The 16,920-nt window shown below is 39.0% G+C and overlaps 1 protein-coding gene across 5 annotated transcripts in view; it reads left to right on the top strand.

Moving 5' to 3' along the window:
• The window catches only part of UBR5 (ubiquitin protein ligase E3 component n-recognin 5), a 106,945-nt gene that overhangs the window by 4,735 nt on the left and 85,290 nt on the right, over positions 1-16,920 (top strand). For all 5 annotated transcript variants that reach the window (XM_070748159.1, XM_070748158.1, XM_070748155.1 and 2 more), the window contains exons 2-7: positions 9,730-9,774; positions 12,194-12,275; positions 12,428-12,504; positions 13,248-13,367; positions 15,505-15,694; positions 16,660-16,819. In XM_070748159.1, the coding sequence (XP_070604260.1) occupies positions 9,730-9,774; positions 12,194-12,275; positions 12,428-12,504; positions 13,248-13,367; positions 15,505-15,694; positions 16,660-16,819 (674 nt within the window). The remainder of the gene's footprint in view (positions 1-9,729; positions 9,775-12,193; positions 12,276-12,427; positions 12,505-13,247; positions 13,368-15,504; positions 15,695-16,659; positions 16,820-16,920) is intronic.

Here is a 16,920-nt window from a genome sequence, read left to right as displayed (position 1 = left end):
ATATCTCTTCTGAATGGGAAGGAAACTAGAGCAACGTAGCATGACAAATTGTAAACTTGCAGATAAGATATTTTGGTTGAAACTGCATAAAATAAAATAATTAGCTTTTATAAAGAGTTTATTATGCATTACTTCTTGAAAACAGAGAATCCCTTAAAATATTATGAAGCAAGAAATTTTGGTTTCTTCTCGGTGTGACTAATATGAGTAAATGAAATTGTGATATTTCCCCTAAATTGTACCAACCCCATGATAATAGAAGGCAGGGTTATTGTGGTTTCCAGACCCTCAACTCAGCCACAGTCTGGATAACTATTGATGGGGGTTATGAAGGACATACCGTATATACTCGAGTATAAGCCGACCCGAGTATAAGCCGAGGCACCAAATTTTGCCACAAAAACTGGGAAAACGTATTGACCCGAGTATAAGCCGAGGTTAGAAAATGCAGTGGCTACTCGTAACTTATAAAAATGGAAAACAATAAAATTACATTAATTGAGACATGTTTTAGAATATTTATTTTAAAGAAAACCAGTAAACTAGCTCTGTAAATTTAAAAGAGGGTAAACAAATTAACAATATTAACAATAAATTAAAAAGTAAAAAAAGTAGCTCGATCAGGAAGCTAAAACCTAAGAGTTAAAATCCTTCAAAACTGGATTCCTTCTCATCATTAATTGGATTTACATTATTGTTCTGTTTTTATATATGCTGTGAGCCACCCTGAGTCCTTGGAGAGGGATTGCATACAAATCCAATTAAACAAACAAACAAACAAACAAACAAACAAACAAACAAATAAGTGTATCCAAAGAAGAGCTTCAGCATTAGCTGCTGTGAGGTTATCAGCATAGAAAACCAAATAGATAGATAGATAGATAGATAGATAGAGATAGATAGATAGATAGATAGATATAGATAGAAAGATAGATAGACAGACAGACAGATAGAAAAATAGATAGATAGAAATAGATACAGATAGATAGATAGATAGATAGAAAAATAGTTAGATAGAAAAATAGATAGATAGAAATAGATACAGATAGATGATAGATAGATAGATAGATAGATAGATAGATATAGATAGAAAGATAGACAGACAGACAGACAGATAGAAAAATAGATAGATAGATAGATAGATAGATAGAAAGAAATAGATACAGATAGATAGATAGATAGATAGAAAAATAGATAGATAGAAAGATAGACAGATAGAAAAAGAATTCCTGTCTAGCTCTGCCTCATAACACATTATTAGATCCTATCCAAGCAAGGACAGCAACTACCACAAAATACCATTTTTTAAACAGTTTAAATCCTTTCAGAGGGGGAGGAGAATCTGACAGCAGGGGGCCTTTTTAATCCGACTCACCATTGCAAATGGCTGCCTTCTTTGCTTGAGCTAGGGAGAGGAACTACGGAGTGCGAGAGGGGACAAAAGCTGGTGCCTCCTCGCTCTGGCTCAAGCAATGGCGCCCTCGTGTGGTGACTTTGTCAATGACCCGAGTATAAGCCGAGGCTGTGTTTTTCAGCCCATTTTTGGGGCTAAAAAACTCGGCTTATACTCGAGTATATACGGTAATTGCTTACATTGCCCTAAAGGTTTCTCTAAATAAAAACATAATTCAAAAAGTAAGATGCAGCTGTTAAAAACAAAGGTTAAAAAATGTAACTCAAACCTGGCTTAGTGATAAAACTGCTCAAAAACAAACAGCAAAAGTGGGTAATTAAAAGGTGTAAGAGAATAAAACTGATTCTTGCACAGTGCTGAAAATAATCAAGTACGGACTAAGTGGACTTTCTTAATAGGTGTTTCCAATTGGAGCTATCATAGAAAGGGCGTTGAACTTACCTGATATGCCCATTCTCATGGCGATCCGAAGGAGAGGTCAGGTTGGGTAGCTCTAGTTCTCCAGCTCTATGACCAAGCTGTAACATTTTAGGACTGCTTACCTGCCAACAGTCTAGTTCGAAAAGAAGCTGATGCAACATCCAAAGCATTCCTGAATCCGTGCCATCTGAAATGTCACCTGCTCCAACTAATGCCACAGCACTATCGTCCTCTGTCACCGAGTCTATGCCGGTCCCCTGAGTCCTATGGAAACCCCCGGCTGGGGCCAGGAACACAACCCCAAAACCCCCAAAGGCAAAACAAACCCACGGTGGTGAGGGGTGGGTGGCCTCTCCTTCGGATTGCCATGACAGCGGATGTATCAGGTAAGCCCAAAACACTTTCTCCATGGCATCCTCCGGAATGGCCAGGATGGGACATTGGCATGCCCTACTGGTAGGCCTTTGAATGTTCCTGTGCCCCCTCATGATGATGGACTTTCTGCAAAACTCTCCTGTTGAAGGCAGCCTCTGCTGAAGCAAAGGAATCTAGATGAAGGTTGAAGGACAGATGAATGTTCTAGGTTGCAGCCCTGCAGATCTCTTCCGCTGAAGTCTGGGTGGCCTAGACAATGGAAGTAGCATGCTTCTGGTCAAATGACCAGTGATCCCCCCGGGGCGCTAGCAGCGCCTGAACCTCATAGGTACAGCTGATAGCAGCCCAAAGCCAACAACCCACCATAGAAGGTGTCACCTTGTGGCCTAGAGTTGATGACTGAAAAGACACAAACAGAGCTTCAGTCTTCCAAAGGAAGTGATTCTGGAGGTGTAAATACGAAGGGCCTGCCTCACATCCAGGGAGTGCAGGGTCTGTTCCAAGGTGTGCCATGGCTGGGACAGAAGTCTGGCAAGATCAAATCCTGTGCTTGGTGAAACAAGTATCTAACATTTGGAAAAATGGCAGGGTCCAACTGTAGAACCACTCTGTTCAAGGGAAGCATTGCACCAATAAAGCCGCCAACTCTGAAATACGCCTGGCCAATGTGACGGCCACCAGACGCCCCACCTTGTACAAGAACAGATGTAGCTTGGCCTCTCTTAATGGTTCTAAGGGACTCCTAGCAAGGGCCTGTAAAACCTTGGTCAAAATCCCAGGTAGGATAATGATGGACCATTGGTGGTATCAAAATGGAAGTCCCCTCAAAGACCACCCCCTCAAAGCTGCAATCCACTTTGGCGGAACTGCGGCTGGACCACATTATTTTCAGACAAGGTTCCCTGAGCTAGCCTTTGATGATCAAAGTGGTGAGGGGAGCTGCCCTCGCTCTATTCGGAAGCCGCGGAGAGGGCCGCCAAACAGCTGATAGATTTTTTTAAAAAAAATTATTTTTATTGAAATTTAAATATTAAAAAATAATACACAAAAATTACATAAACAAATATTAACACAAACACATCTACACAAACAAGAAAAAAAAGAAAACGAAAAAAATAAGAAAAAGTGAAAAAAGGTATTAAAATTAAGACATTTCAGTCCATTAAACACATTCCTGATAGATCTAATAGCTCCGATGTGAAAGAGAATGGTTTGTGTTGTGAATTATTATTATTATTATTATTATTATTATTATTATTATTATTATTATTATTATTCTTCATAGTAAACCTCAGGATAGAAAGTTAGTGAAAACAAAAAATAATTTAGATCTCTGTCGCAAAAAAGGCTTTTTGGATGGGAGAAATAAACTGGAATTGAAAATATCAGATCCATTTCCTTAGAGAAGACACAGGTGCTTTACTAGGTGGAAAACAGAAATCTTCAGCTAGCATACATAATACTAAATATTCCCATCCTGAGGGAGTCCCCTTTGATAGCACCTCCGCTGCTTCAGGGTAGTAGATCTTGTAGTCCTGGGAGCAGGATGTTGACATCTTTTGGACAGAGATGTTCAACAATCTAGTCTTGCGGAGACAGGTAGAAGCTGGTGTTAGCTTTAGGTGGCCTCTCTTGCAATGGGTGTTTATTTACATGTAGAACACTCTCACAACATGTATTTAGTTCCAAATAAATTGGCTAAAACATTAATATTTTTATTTCAATTCTCTATTCCTTTTTCCTTTAAAAACTATAGATGTTTATATAGGTAGCTCTCAGTTTGTGACATTAGTTATGACTGGAATTGCTATACATTGGCCATAGTTCCAGGAGATGGCGGTAATTGACATCTTGAAAAAATTCTTATTGTAAGTGACATGACCGGTTGAGTGGCAGAAAGGTAACAGTGTACGGAAAAGGTGATAGATCCTTCACAAGGATTGGGGATTATAGTTTGGAAAGTATTTAGCAAAAGGTCAGTTTCTACTATGGTACATGCTTTAAGAATAAGTCAGTTTACATGTACTTAAGGCAAAAGAATTAGCACAACATCTAACAGCATGATCGATCTGGTGTTAATGATGAAATAAGGAGAGGATTGGTAAGGATGCAAAAAGAATGATAGATTTTGTCTGGAATGGTATATGTTCTCCTGATTGAGCCAGTGTTTGGATTAGAAGATTTCCAAAGCCCATATCCCTTTGTTATTCTATATTCTGCATTTTAGATGTGAGATGGCCCATTTTTTGATAGCATCAAAACTGGATCTTTGGGGAGGGGGGGGAGGGGAACAGAAGAGGGAAGAAAATATAGAAAAAAGTCTGGAAGTAGAATTATGGAGGAAAGAGAAGGTACAAAAGCTGAACGAAAGAGTTCACTTTCCATCAGAATAAATGGAAATGGAATGGCAAATAGATGGAAAGAATATATAAGCTGGTTGAACTAGTAAAGAAATGTTATTGAGTGCCACATAAGCATGTGGAGAAGCACTGATGGGTTTCTCCATTAGTATGAAAATGATGCTTGGGGAAAATGTGGGAGAGAAAAGAAATGCATGTAAAAGAACGATGCAAAAAATGAGAACTAGAAAAAAATATTGTATAACTATTGCTGAGAATATTGGTAAAGAGCAAATATTCATGGAACAAAGCATGTCCCAGGACTGACCTAGATTGGCTCCTGCAGAACAAATATTGATATTAAAATAAATGCAGAGTAGTTTGATAGAAATAAAAATTATTTTGGAAGTGAATGAAGAGAGCTAAACCAAGAACTTCAAATAGATGGAATGGAATATTTAAAAATGGGAAATGATTTGAGGTTAAGGAACTCTTGGAAGCACATGTGAAACTAGAAAACAAATACAGGTTACAACCACTCATTCAGCAATCATTCAAAATTACAGCAGAGATGAAAGAAAGACTTATACTGTACTTGATCTATGGAGTTGCAACTGTTAACAGCGTTTCCAGAGTCACGTGATTGCATTCTGGGTGTTGGAGTCTCAAGAAAAATCAATAGAGTATCTAGCAGAGAGGATTATACTTTTTCTTTTGAGCCCCAGTACAAGCTCTCAGGATAGCACCAGAATTGCCCTCTCTAAGTGATGCAGTCACATAATGTTGCAGTCAGTTGGCGATGGCAATCTTTGTCACGGTTGCAACAAGAGGACTATCTGTAAATGAAAAATCAATAGAAAGAAAATTATTTTAAAATGCTAAGTGAATACTGAAAAAATTCCAGAGATCTCGTACTCTGTAGCAACCCTGTCTTCCTACACTCAATGGTGTGCCTGCGTAACCCGACTGCCCAACTGTGGCCTGTACCCCAGGGCTCACTTGTGGCATTGCTGTCCTACCTGTGCTCTCCAGAGCCCACCTGTGCCTTTGCCAGTTGACTTGTGGCATTCTTCTACCCTTCCATGACACCCATGCAGCCCTCTGTGCTCCTTATCTGGAGCTCTCGCCTCTCCCACTTAGGCCATGCGGTCCTTGGATTGTGACAACACCCAGGACTGCTGGGATTGCCATTGCTAAATGATGTGATGACATGATATCGCATTTTCATCCACATCACTTGGCGACATCCATCTCTGTCCCAATTGCTGTTGTAATCCAAGGATTACCTGTATGATATTGTCTAAGGAAAATTCAGTAAATAGAAAATTAAATGCACCAGTTGAATGTTGAAAATTGGAAACTTTCCAGATTTAAATGATTTTAAGAATCAACGAGGAGTTGGGCGGCCTACAAGTCAAAATAATAAATTTAACTGAAAAACAAAAAATAAAAAACTGGCTTGCTTATGGAATCTCAAGTCTGTTCACTTTCTTTAAGTCAACAAATATACAATAAACATTATCGATCCCATGTTTTGTGCATTTGTCATGTTGAAGATTGGTGGATGAATACAGTAAGAGTGATATGATGGAACTAGATTAGGAGTCCCCAGACCGTGGACCACCTCCAGTCCACAGCATGCCAGAAACTGGGCCATGCAAACAAGTGGAGACTTATCCATGGGATGCAGGCAGCACACAAAATCATTGTGGAACCAGGTCCCCCGAAAAGCCTCTCTTGGGGGCAGCTGAACTAGAAAATGCCTGTTTAATAAAAGGAATGCTTAGCAGATGATTTCAGCATTGAGCAGGAAATAAGACTTGGTTGTGCAGTATCGCTTTGGCTGTTTAATGATAAATACATTAAAAATGTTTGTGACTTGAGATGTTTTGGTCAGGGACATGAATATACAGTGGTCCCTTGACTTTCCTGGGTCGGACTTTTGCGGAAAGGCTATACAACGGGTTTTCAAAAAATATTAATTAAAAATATTCTGTGTTGTTTTTAACACTACGGGTTTTCCTGTGGCTGCCCGATGTACAATACTGTGTGTTTTAACTCTCCCCCTTCCCCCCCAGCCGTCCTGCTTCTTTAAATAAAAGCTCCGCTTCCGCCTTTAATTCTCAGAGCGTTGATACGCTCCACTTGAAGCTGAGCTTTACTGCTGCCCTATGCCTGCCGCTGCCTCTTCTTCCCCTACCCACCTAAGCCTTAGTGGTAGCGTCTGACCTCCCAGCTGACTAGCCTGGAATCCCGGCTTCGAGTCCTGGCCTGGATCCCTCTTGCCTTGAGCTTCCCCTTCCCCTACTCTGACCCTGAGCACGGTGCTCCCGCCGTTGCCATGGGAGACACCGGCAGCGAGCGCAGCAAAGTTCCCACCTTGCTGCCCTATTGCCCCTGCAGGAATGGAGAGGGAGAAAGGGAGGGAGGGAGGGAGCGTCTCTACTTCGTGGAAATTTGACTTTCGCGGGCGGTCTTGGAAGGTATCCCCCGCGAAAGTCAAGGGACCACTGTATATATAAAGTTTTGATAGTGGTTGAAGCTGTACTGTTGGCTGAGAATCTGAATTATTTGCAGTAACATTCAGTTGTATGCCTAGGAAATAATTTATTGAAGACCAAAGTAATTGTTTTTGATGACAAAAATGGAATATATAATTATAATTTTTCACAGAATTATGTATTAGAATACAGCATTAGATTTACATGAATACAGTAATACCTTGTCTTACGAACCTAATTGGTTCCCGGGGGAGGTTCGTAAGACGAAAAGTTCGTAAGACAAAACATTTTTTCCCATAGGAAACAATGTAAAATCAATTAATCCGTGCAACGAAAACCCCCCGCAAAAAAAAACGCTGCCGCCCGGCTGTCACCTTTTAAAACAGCCGGGGGGGGGGGGGCGCCTTCTCAGCGTCCTCCTGAACCCGAACGCCAAACCCGAACTTCCGGGTTCGGCGTTTTGGAGGTCGCCGAGAAGCCCCCTGGCTGTTTTAAAAGGTGACAGCCGGGCGGCGGGGCTTCTCAGTGGCCTCCCGAATGCTGAACCCGGAAGTTCGGCAAAAGTTCGGGTTCGGGAGGCCGCTGAGAAGCCCCCCGGCTGTTTCAAAAAGCGCCAGCTGGGCAGCGGGGCTTCTTGGCGGCGGCGGCAGCGGGTTCGTAAGAAGGAAAAAGTTCCTAAGAACTGGCAAAAATTTTCTGAAGCCCGGTTTCGTATCTCGGGTTGTTCGTAAGACGAGGGGTTCGTATCATGAGGTACCACTGTATATGGAAAATTTAGGATGTAGAAATGCTGTCAGACGTGTAGTAGGTAGTATGTGATCTGTAGTGGGCAATGAATTAATGTCAAAAAAAGAATACAAGCAGTGCATGGGCATGATAGAAGCAAGGAGGTTTGCCTGGACAAACTGGTATAGAAAGGTACAGTAAAAGTTGCTTGTGTAACCTGATTTTAACTATTTTTTTTCTTATGCCTTAAGTTATTTGGCTGGCTACCTTGTAATTCTTTTTTGTACTTTGCAGAAAGCTCCTTGCTCTGAAAGGGAATGGTTGATGTGTATGTATTTATGTACACTGTACACTGTACAAACATTAATTAGTATGGGTGATTTGTTCTGATTTTGTTACCAGGATACATATTAAGCTGCATTTTATTTCTTTAATTTATTTATTTGATTTTTATGCCGCCCTTCTACTTAGACTCAGGGCGGCTTACATGTTAGCACTAGCACTTTTTAACAGAGCCAGCATATTGCCCCCACAATCCGGGTCCTCATTTTACCCACCTCGGAAGACTGAGTCAACTGAGTCAACCTTGAGCCGGTGATGAGATTTGAACTGCTGACCTGCAGATCTAGCAGTCAGTTTCAGTGGCCTGCAGTACAGCACTCTATCTGCTGCGCCACCCCGGCTCAGGTTCTGCCTCACACAGGTAGACCTCGACTTATGACCTTTCATTCAGTGAACATTCAATATTAAAAACAGACTTAGAAATCCTGCTCTAAGTTATGACTGTTGCAGTACTCTCCTATACTCATGTGATTACAATTTAGATGCTTGGCAGCCCCTTTGTAATTCCCCTCACCCAATTATCTCTTCCCCTTCCCCATCTATACACTTTTTGCTGCCTGCCCCCTGCCTTGTGGGATAACAAACAACCGTGGAACTGTGTGGCTCTGGGACTACTTTCTATGCCTTGGGAAGGTCTGTCTGCCCCAGCAAGCACCAGCATTGGTTCACTCCCCATTTGCCTTCTCTTGGAGTTCACAGGACCAACCTTTCTTCTTCATGCCCAGCCACTGTGGCTGAAGAAGAAGCATCTGGCTGCCTTTGCTGTCTTTTCTTTTCAGACCCAGTTCCGCTGACAAATATTCTACATGTAGACCTTGAGCCTTTTGTTAAGCAGTGCTTATTTTCATAAAGTTGTGTTAACTTCAGAACATATTTGAAAGGATATCCTTGGGATATCCCTCTGTGGTGCCACAGAGTTGGCCTTCTCCAACTCCCATCAACCAGGCAATGCCGTCTGGCGGAGCCTAGGGGAAGAGCCTTCTCTGTGGTAGCCCCGGCCCTCTAGAATCAACTCCCCCCCCAGAGATTCATACTGCTCCCACCCTCCTGGCCTTCCCTAAGAAATTGAAAATGCACCTCTTCCAACAGTCTTGGGACCACTGAAACTTTAACATTAACTCCCTGGCTTATGAGTGAAGAATGATGGAATGAATGGGAATGACTGGTTCTTAAATATATAGAGGTTTTAGACTATAACTTATGTTTAGATATTTATTTGTTTTAGTATTGACATTTGAATGTATTTTAATATTAGATTTCTTCATGTTTTGTGCTTGTTTATTGTAAACTACCCTGAGTCCTATAGGACAAGGACAGCATAGAAATCTGACAAAATAAAATAAAATAAATACCTGGCTTTGAATAACTTTGGAAAACTGTAATGGTTATCTGTGGTATTTGGGTAACTGTTGCAATAGAGAGTGATGGAATTGTGATTGCTAAGTAAAGGGGTCACATGATGTCATGCTTTCACTTAGAGACTGAAATCCTGATCTCAATTGTGGTCACAGGTCGAGGACTACTTGTAAGATTTCTGAAAGCACATAAAATGTGTTTGATTAATACATGCTTGTACTGTATTTGCTAAAATATGCATTGTTTCTTCTTTCAGGTTAAGAGAAGTTTCAGAAAAGCTCAACAAGTACAACTTAAATAGGTGAGGAACCTTTTACTGTTTCAATTCTGAATTTGTAAATTTGGTATCTTCAAGCTTATTTTTCTACTCAGCTACCTAATAGGGTGGGCTCTAGGGGATGAAGGAGAAGCAGGTGTGTGTACCTATGTGACTGAATGTTTGTGTTAAATTCTTCATTGGATTCCGGGAGGATTACAACTTGGGAAGCAAAGATTTAGTTTGATTGGTTTCAATTTGGTTTGATTGGTTACAAATCGATGGTGAGATCACACTTGGAGTACTGTGTACAGTTTTGGACACCGCACCTCAAGAAGGATATAATGGAACTGGAAAATTGCAAAAAAGGGCAACAAGTATGATAAAGGAAATGGAGCACCTTCCTTATGATACCAGGTTACAACGCCTTAGTCTCTTCAGCCTTGAAAGACGGCATGTGAGGGATTGAAGTGTATAAAAGCATGCATGGGATAGAAAAGGTGGATAGAGAAAAATTATTTTCTCTATCACACAATACTAGGACGAGGGGGCACTCCTTACAGCTCACAGGTGAGGACAAATAAAGGGAAATATTTCTTCACCAGAGGGTCCTTGGTTTATGGAATTCACTTCCAGAAGAGGTCGTGACAGCTGTCAGCCTTGATAGTTTCAAGGCAGGATTAGACAGATTCATGGATGCCAAGCATATAGATGGTTATTGAAACGGATGTCCAAGTGCTGCCTCTATTTTGGTTGAGGCAGGCAGGATTCCCTTGAATACCACTTGTTGGGGGTCAAGGGAAAGGGTGGGTCTTGCCTTCTCTTTCTGCTCAAGATCCCCATGGACAATTGGTGGGCCACTGTGTGACGCAGAATGCTGGACTCGATGGGCTTTGGCCTGATTCAGCATGGCTCTTCTTAAGTTCTTAATAGATCTAAAAATAGGCTGGCATAAGATGACATGTAATCTCTGTATTTCTAAATCTTTCTTGTTCTGTATGTAGATATATCAGTGATGGTGAACCTCTTGGGTGTCAAAAATGGGAGTGCGCACACATTCTGGCACATGCGTGCTGGCACACAGCACCCTTCCCACATGTGTCACACTGCGCATACTCACATCCCCATGCATGCCCCTCCCCCCTGGGGTTGGGCCGTTTTTCACCCTCAGGGCTCCCTTGAAAGCCTCCAGAGTGAGGAAAACAGCCCAACAGGCAAACCAGAAGTTCAGAAAAAGAGAGTTCCAGTTTGCCCATTGGGCCATTTTTCACACTGTGGAGGCTTCAGGGAGACCTCCTGAAACCTCAAGAGGGTGAAAACTGCCTTCCTTAAGGCCCAAAACCAGCTGGTCGGCTCGTGCATGCGCACTGGAGCTGGCATAGGGCAATGCCTCATGTGCCCTCAGATATTGACTCCGAGTGCTATAGATTCGCCATCACAGGGCTATATAGATATCTGCTATATTAAATTCCTCTGTAACAAATGAAGACAGATATTTGTAAAAAATAAGTATGACTAAACACCAGATGATAACGATATCCCTTTAATTAAAAATAGATTTTTTCCCCATCAAGTTGTTCAGCTAAAAATATTTATTGGAAGTTCTACTAAGAAAGAAAATGTGAATAATAAAAAAGCAAGAGAAAGAAAGATACCTGAAGAAATAATCTTCTTTGTGACTGTTACAATTATAAGAATTACCAACTCTTCCATCCTATATTGCAAATTATAGTTCCCATCTTCCAATTAACAAACCTTCTAATCAATAAATCCCAAAATCAACAGTTCACATTTATACATTTTCAGTGAAGAAACCTTTATAGAGAGTTTTCAGAAGTGTCTTTGTTTTTTTAAAGGTAACAATTGAAAATAAATTTTGAAACAGCTATTCATTTTATATCACAACCTACTTCTTCCATTTCTTTTTTCTTTTGAAATATACTTTATTAGTTTATAAAAAAAGAAAGAAAACAGGGGAAAAGGGGATGGGAATACAAAAAAGAGAAGTGGGAGGGGAATGGGGTTAAACAGTATTATTATACAACGGCTTATATATATTATTGTATACACATTCCGAATATTTGTCCATATGTAAATATTTTGTATTCAATATTCTTATTTGGATAATCTTATAGCTCTAATATTTAATAGTCCAAGAATAACGTGGAAAGAAAAGGGATAGAAAAGGAAAGCGGGAAGAAGGGAAAGAGAAGAGAGAGAAAAAGAGAGGAGGAGGAGTACCTGCAAGCTAGCAGGCATTTGGATTGTGACGGCTTAGTTTGATTATGTTAGTTGTCTTTGTTAGTGAGAAGCAATTGTAGGTTGTAATATGAGTAGGTTTCTAGTAATTATCAAGTGGATTGAACTCAGACAGGGGTTGTATTGATTGTGGTCCGAATTTCTATTGTGTACTTCTTCCATTTCTTAAATCACTCATGGGATTTTTCTTTTGCTTCTTTTTCAGCCATCCTCCTTTGAATGTATTGGAACAAGCAACAATTAAACAGTGTGTAGTGGGACCAAATCATGCTGCATTTCTTCTTGAGGTAAATTGCACACATTAAGCTGGAATTGAAATATCCTGGTTGTATAGTTAAATTTAGTTGTCCAAGGTTAGACCAACGTAATAATTGCTAAAAATGTTAATAATGCAATTTAAGTATAATGTTTAATAGATATTCTTTTTCTTCAATTTTAGGATGGTAGAGTCTGCAGAATTGGCTTTTTAGTTCAGCCAGACAGATTAGAATTGGGTAAACCTGATAACAATGATGGGTAAGAGCTACTTTTGTTCTGATTGGTAACAAGTATCAAACATTTTAATCCACTTTGTTTTTAAATGTTACTCATTTGGATTGTTAACAAAACTGAAAATAAACATGGGATAATTTGAAAATAAAATTTTTGATGTACCTTTCTGATGATGATTTTATAGATGCTAAACCTATTTGCATATAAATAATAAGAGATAAATCATAAATATTAAAAACAATTTAGATGTCCTAACTAACATTGACCACTGAATTGAATAGTCTTAATATAATTGAATTGACATTATATTCTCATTTATGATGTTACCCCTTCCCAGGATATGTTTTTGGGATCCACATTTTTATCTGAGTTTTGAAAGGATATAGGAGTATTACATTAATTCAAGTTTGGGATTAAAAGCAGGAGTTTGAAATTTGATTATGTTAATTTATAGTAATTCACATAGTAATACACATAGTAATTCATTTGAACATATGCACAATAGTTTCACCATGAGAGTTAACACTACTTTTGTAATAAAACATTTTCTAATAAAAGAACTGTATTGGCATGCTTTGCATGCTTTCCCTTGCTCCCTGTTATGATTGTCATATCCTTTAGCTATGTTTGGAAGATTCCCCAAGGGTGTTGCTTAAGCTGGTATGTTACCAGACTAAGTCCCTAGGAATTTAAACCTGGGATTCCAGGGCTTGTTTTTAACCCATTTGGGATTGCATTGTGACTGATCTACCATCTTTTACTTTCAGTTCAAAGTTGAGCAGTGGCTCAGGGGCTGGAAGGACATCCAGGCCAGGCAGGACTAGTGATTCCCCTTGGTTTCTGTCTGGTTCTGAAACTCTGGGCAGACTGGCAGGCAACACCCTTGGGTAAGTTTTGATAGGGTTGAGGCCGCAACCTGTTTGTATACCATGGTTATAAAAGGTTACCTTGGTTATGTGAATATGCATAACATCTCCATATGTATGAAGATCATTCTAATGCAGCATAATGCTATCAAGAAATATTTTATATTTCATCAATTAAACTTAGATTTTGAAGAAATATTTAATGTATATGTAGTCCTTGACTTAACAACCATTTGTTTAAAAATCTTTCAAAGTTATAATGGCACTGAAAACAGTGATTTATAATTGATCCTCGGACTTATGACCGTTGCAGCATCCCCACGGTCACATGATCAAAATTCAGGCACTTGGCAGCTGGCATGTATTCATGATGATTGCAGAGTCTTGGGGCCATGTGATTGCCAATTGCATCCTTCCAGCCAGTTTCAACAAACAAAGTCAATGGGGAAAAATGAATTTGTTTAAAATCTGTGTTATTTGCTGCAGTAATTCACTTAACAACCTTGGCAAAAAAGCATATAAAACCAAGTTAATTAAGCCTTACTTAACAACAGAAATTCTGGTACTAATTATAGACATAATTTTCAGATTAGACTACTGCTATTATAGGTAGTTTTCTTCAATAGTAATAAACACCATATTTTTCAGACGCAACCCCCCCCCCCTCCAAAAAAAAAGTCAGTGAAAATCTGGGTGCGTCTTATACTCCAAATATAACCCTGCGCAGCTTCTCAAATGGAAGTTTCAGAGGCTGAAAAATGCCTCTGAAATGGAGCTTCAGGGAAAAAACGCTTCTGAAATGAAGCTTTGAGTCTCTAAAATGGAGCTTCAGAAAAAAAGCCTGTGAAATAGAGATTTCAGAGGCAGGAAAAAAAGCAATGAATGTATTACTAAAATTTACTTCTGGGAACAGCTGATTGGGGGTATTCCAGGAGGCCGAGCAACCACCAACCAGCTATTTTATTTTCCTCCTGAAAAACTAAGATGTGTCTTATATTCTGGTGTGTCTTATAGTCTAAAAAATACGGTATTTTAGAGGAATATATGTCCTTCGTATTTTCCATGCAATACCAGTATTAAAAATACACTTGGAAAGCTTTTTAGGAGGAATATTCGAAGATATGTGTTGTTTTGTGTTCTAATTTATTGTTGCTTTTTTTTGGTTGAATAAAGCCAGCATGCTTTATAAATGATTCATTATAGCATTTCTAGTTAGAATTGAAACTAAAATCATTTGAAACATGTTTAACTTCTGTTGTGTTGTCTAGAATAGATCACTCAGTTTTAAAGATAGTGGTTATGAACAGCTGCTAGTATAGATTTATCTTGCTAAAAACAATTTAAAATGAATCCTGGCTAACATCAATGTTTTTTTACATTTTTACTCAAAAAACTTTTTAAAACAATCACTGATTTTTTTTGAAAAAAATATATTCTTGAGATAATGTGAGATTTTTTAATATCTATGCCTAGAAAAATACTTGATGTGATAAAAGTTTAAGCATGTGTTATATTTAAATACATTGTATTCATTCGTTCATTCAATTTTTATGCCGCCCTTCTCCTTAGACTCAGGGCGGCTTACAACATGTTAGCAATAGCACTTTTTAACAGAGCCAGCCTATTGCCCCCACAATCCGGGTCTTCATTTTACCCACTTCGGAAGGATGGAAGGCTGAGTCAACCTTGAGCTGGTGATGAAATTTGAACCGCTGACCTACAGATCTATAGTCAGCTTCAGTGGCCTGCAGTACAGCACTCTACCTGCTGCGCCACTCCGGCTCATTTGTAGATTGATATTCGGATTGCGAAAGTCAATATCACATCTTCATGTGAAAGGTTTACAGAATTATAAAACTGGTTGAAACAAAGAATATAAAGGGATATAAATATAAAATAATATAATAATAATATAATATAATAATATAATATATAAAATAATTTTATATAAATATAAAATAAAGGGAGCCCTAGAGTGCTCAGAGAGGATATAGTGGATAGCAAAGGAAAAAGAATGTGTTGCAGTATTTTTAATCTTTGGCAAAACTGCAGAATTAACAGCCTGTCTCATGGAGAGGGAACAATTCAGTTCAGATACATAATCACTTTAAAAATAAGTCAGAAACATTGATCATTTGCTTTCAATTTTTTCCCCCAGAAGTCGGTGGAGCTCTGGTGTGGGAGGAAGTGGGGGAGGATCATCTGGTAGATCATCAGCAGGAGCTAGAGATTCACGAAGACAAACACGAGTTATTCGAACTGGACGTGACAGAGGATCCGGTCTACTGGGTAGTCAACCACAACCGGTGATTCCAGCATCTGTTATCCCAGAAGAACTCATTTCACAGGTCTGAATCTTGCTTAGGATGAATTATTTAAAATTCCTATGACAAAGAAATTTTGTCAGGCCCAAGTCATTGTTTTGAGTTGGAATACTGACAAATTGGTTGTGCCAGTTAATAGTTTCTAAAGTTATATAGTCTCTCAGTATAAGAGAGAGAGAGGGAGGGAGAGAGGGAAAGAGAGAGAGAGAAAGAGAGAGAGATGCAGCATATGCTTAACCAACTGTTCTTCATCTAATGGTACTGGGGTTGTAAGTTCAAGAACTGGTATTTGAAATCAGTTTAGTTACTTGATGAGAGACAATATTTCTGTTCTAGAAAAAAACAGTATATTACCGGGAAGTCATTCTGTCCAAATAACTGGTGTATTGGTTAAATTAAAACTGTAATAGATAGATAACGACAATCTAAGCCTAGATATTTGAAATTTAGCCATTTTTTAAAGAACATAATATGCATGCTTTTGAAAATAAGAAACTTCCATTGACAGAAATGGAAACGATTGAAAATCAGGCTAGTTGTTGAATATTTTTCAGGGTATGTCTACTGGTTATGCTTGACAACAGCGTAACGTATCACTCAGGCTTTTGAAAACAGTATTCCCAGAGATAATTGCTATTATAATCATACACTCTTGTCACAAATAGTATATATATGGCAAATCTTCTAAGACAAGGAGGTTTATATTCAGGATTCAGAATGGGGCAGGCAATTGCATGTTTCCCAACTACTTTTATAGCGGGCTATTTACAGTAAAAGATACCATAAACATTCCTATTGAACTGGAATTCACCTTTAATCTTCTTTCCAAAAGCCTGCTGATTTTCAGCAGTCAGCATCCTTACCTTGCCTCTGTAATTCCTCTTGAACAGAATAGTTTAACTTCTCGGGAATATTTTAGTTTTGTAAATTGGAATTGTTTGAAAATTATTTATTCAGCTTAATATTTGCATGCATTCTGTTTTTTATAGGCACAAGTTGTTTTACAAGGGAAATCTAGAAGTGTAATTATCAGAGAGCTTCAACGGACAAATCTTGATGTTAATCTTGCGGTGAACAACTTGTTGAGTCGTGATGATGAGGATGGTGACGATGGGGATGATACAGCAAGTGAATCCTACCTTCCTGGAGGTTTGTGTGGGAAATGTTTTCTTATTTCTTCTAAAAAAATCATTTCAAGCTCTTATAAGAGTTTTGTAAATATTCATTCTGCAATATTTATAAATAATTAA

Source organism: Erythrolamprus reginae, chromosome 3 (assembly GCF_031021105.1).
Source record: "Erythrolamprus reginae isolate rEryReg1 chromosome 3, rEryReg1.hap1, whole genome shotgun sequence".
NCBI lineage: Eukaryota > Metazoa > Chordata > Lepidosauria > Squamata > Dipsadidae > Erythrolamprus > Erythrolamprus reginae.
This window is presented reverse-complemented; position numbering and strand designations above follow the sequence as displayed.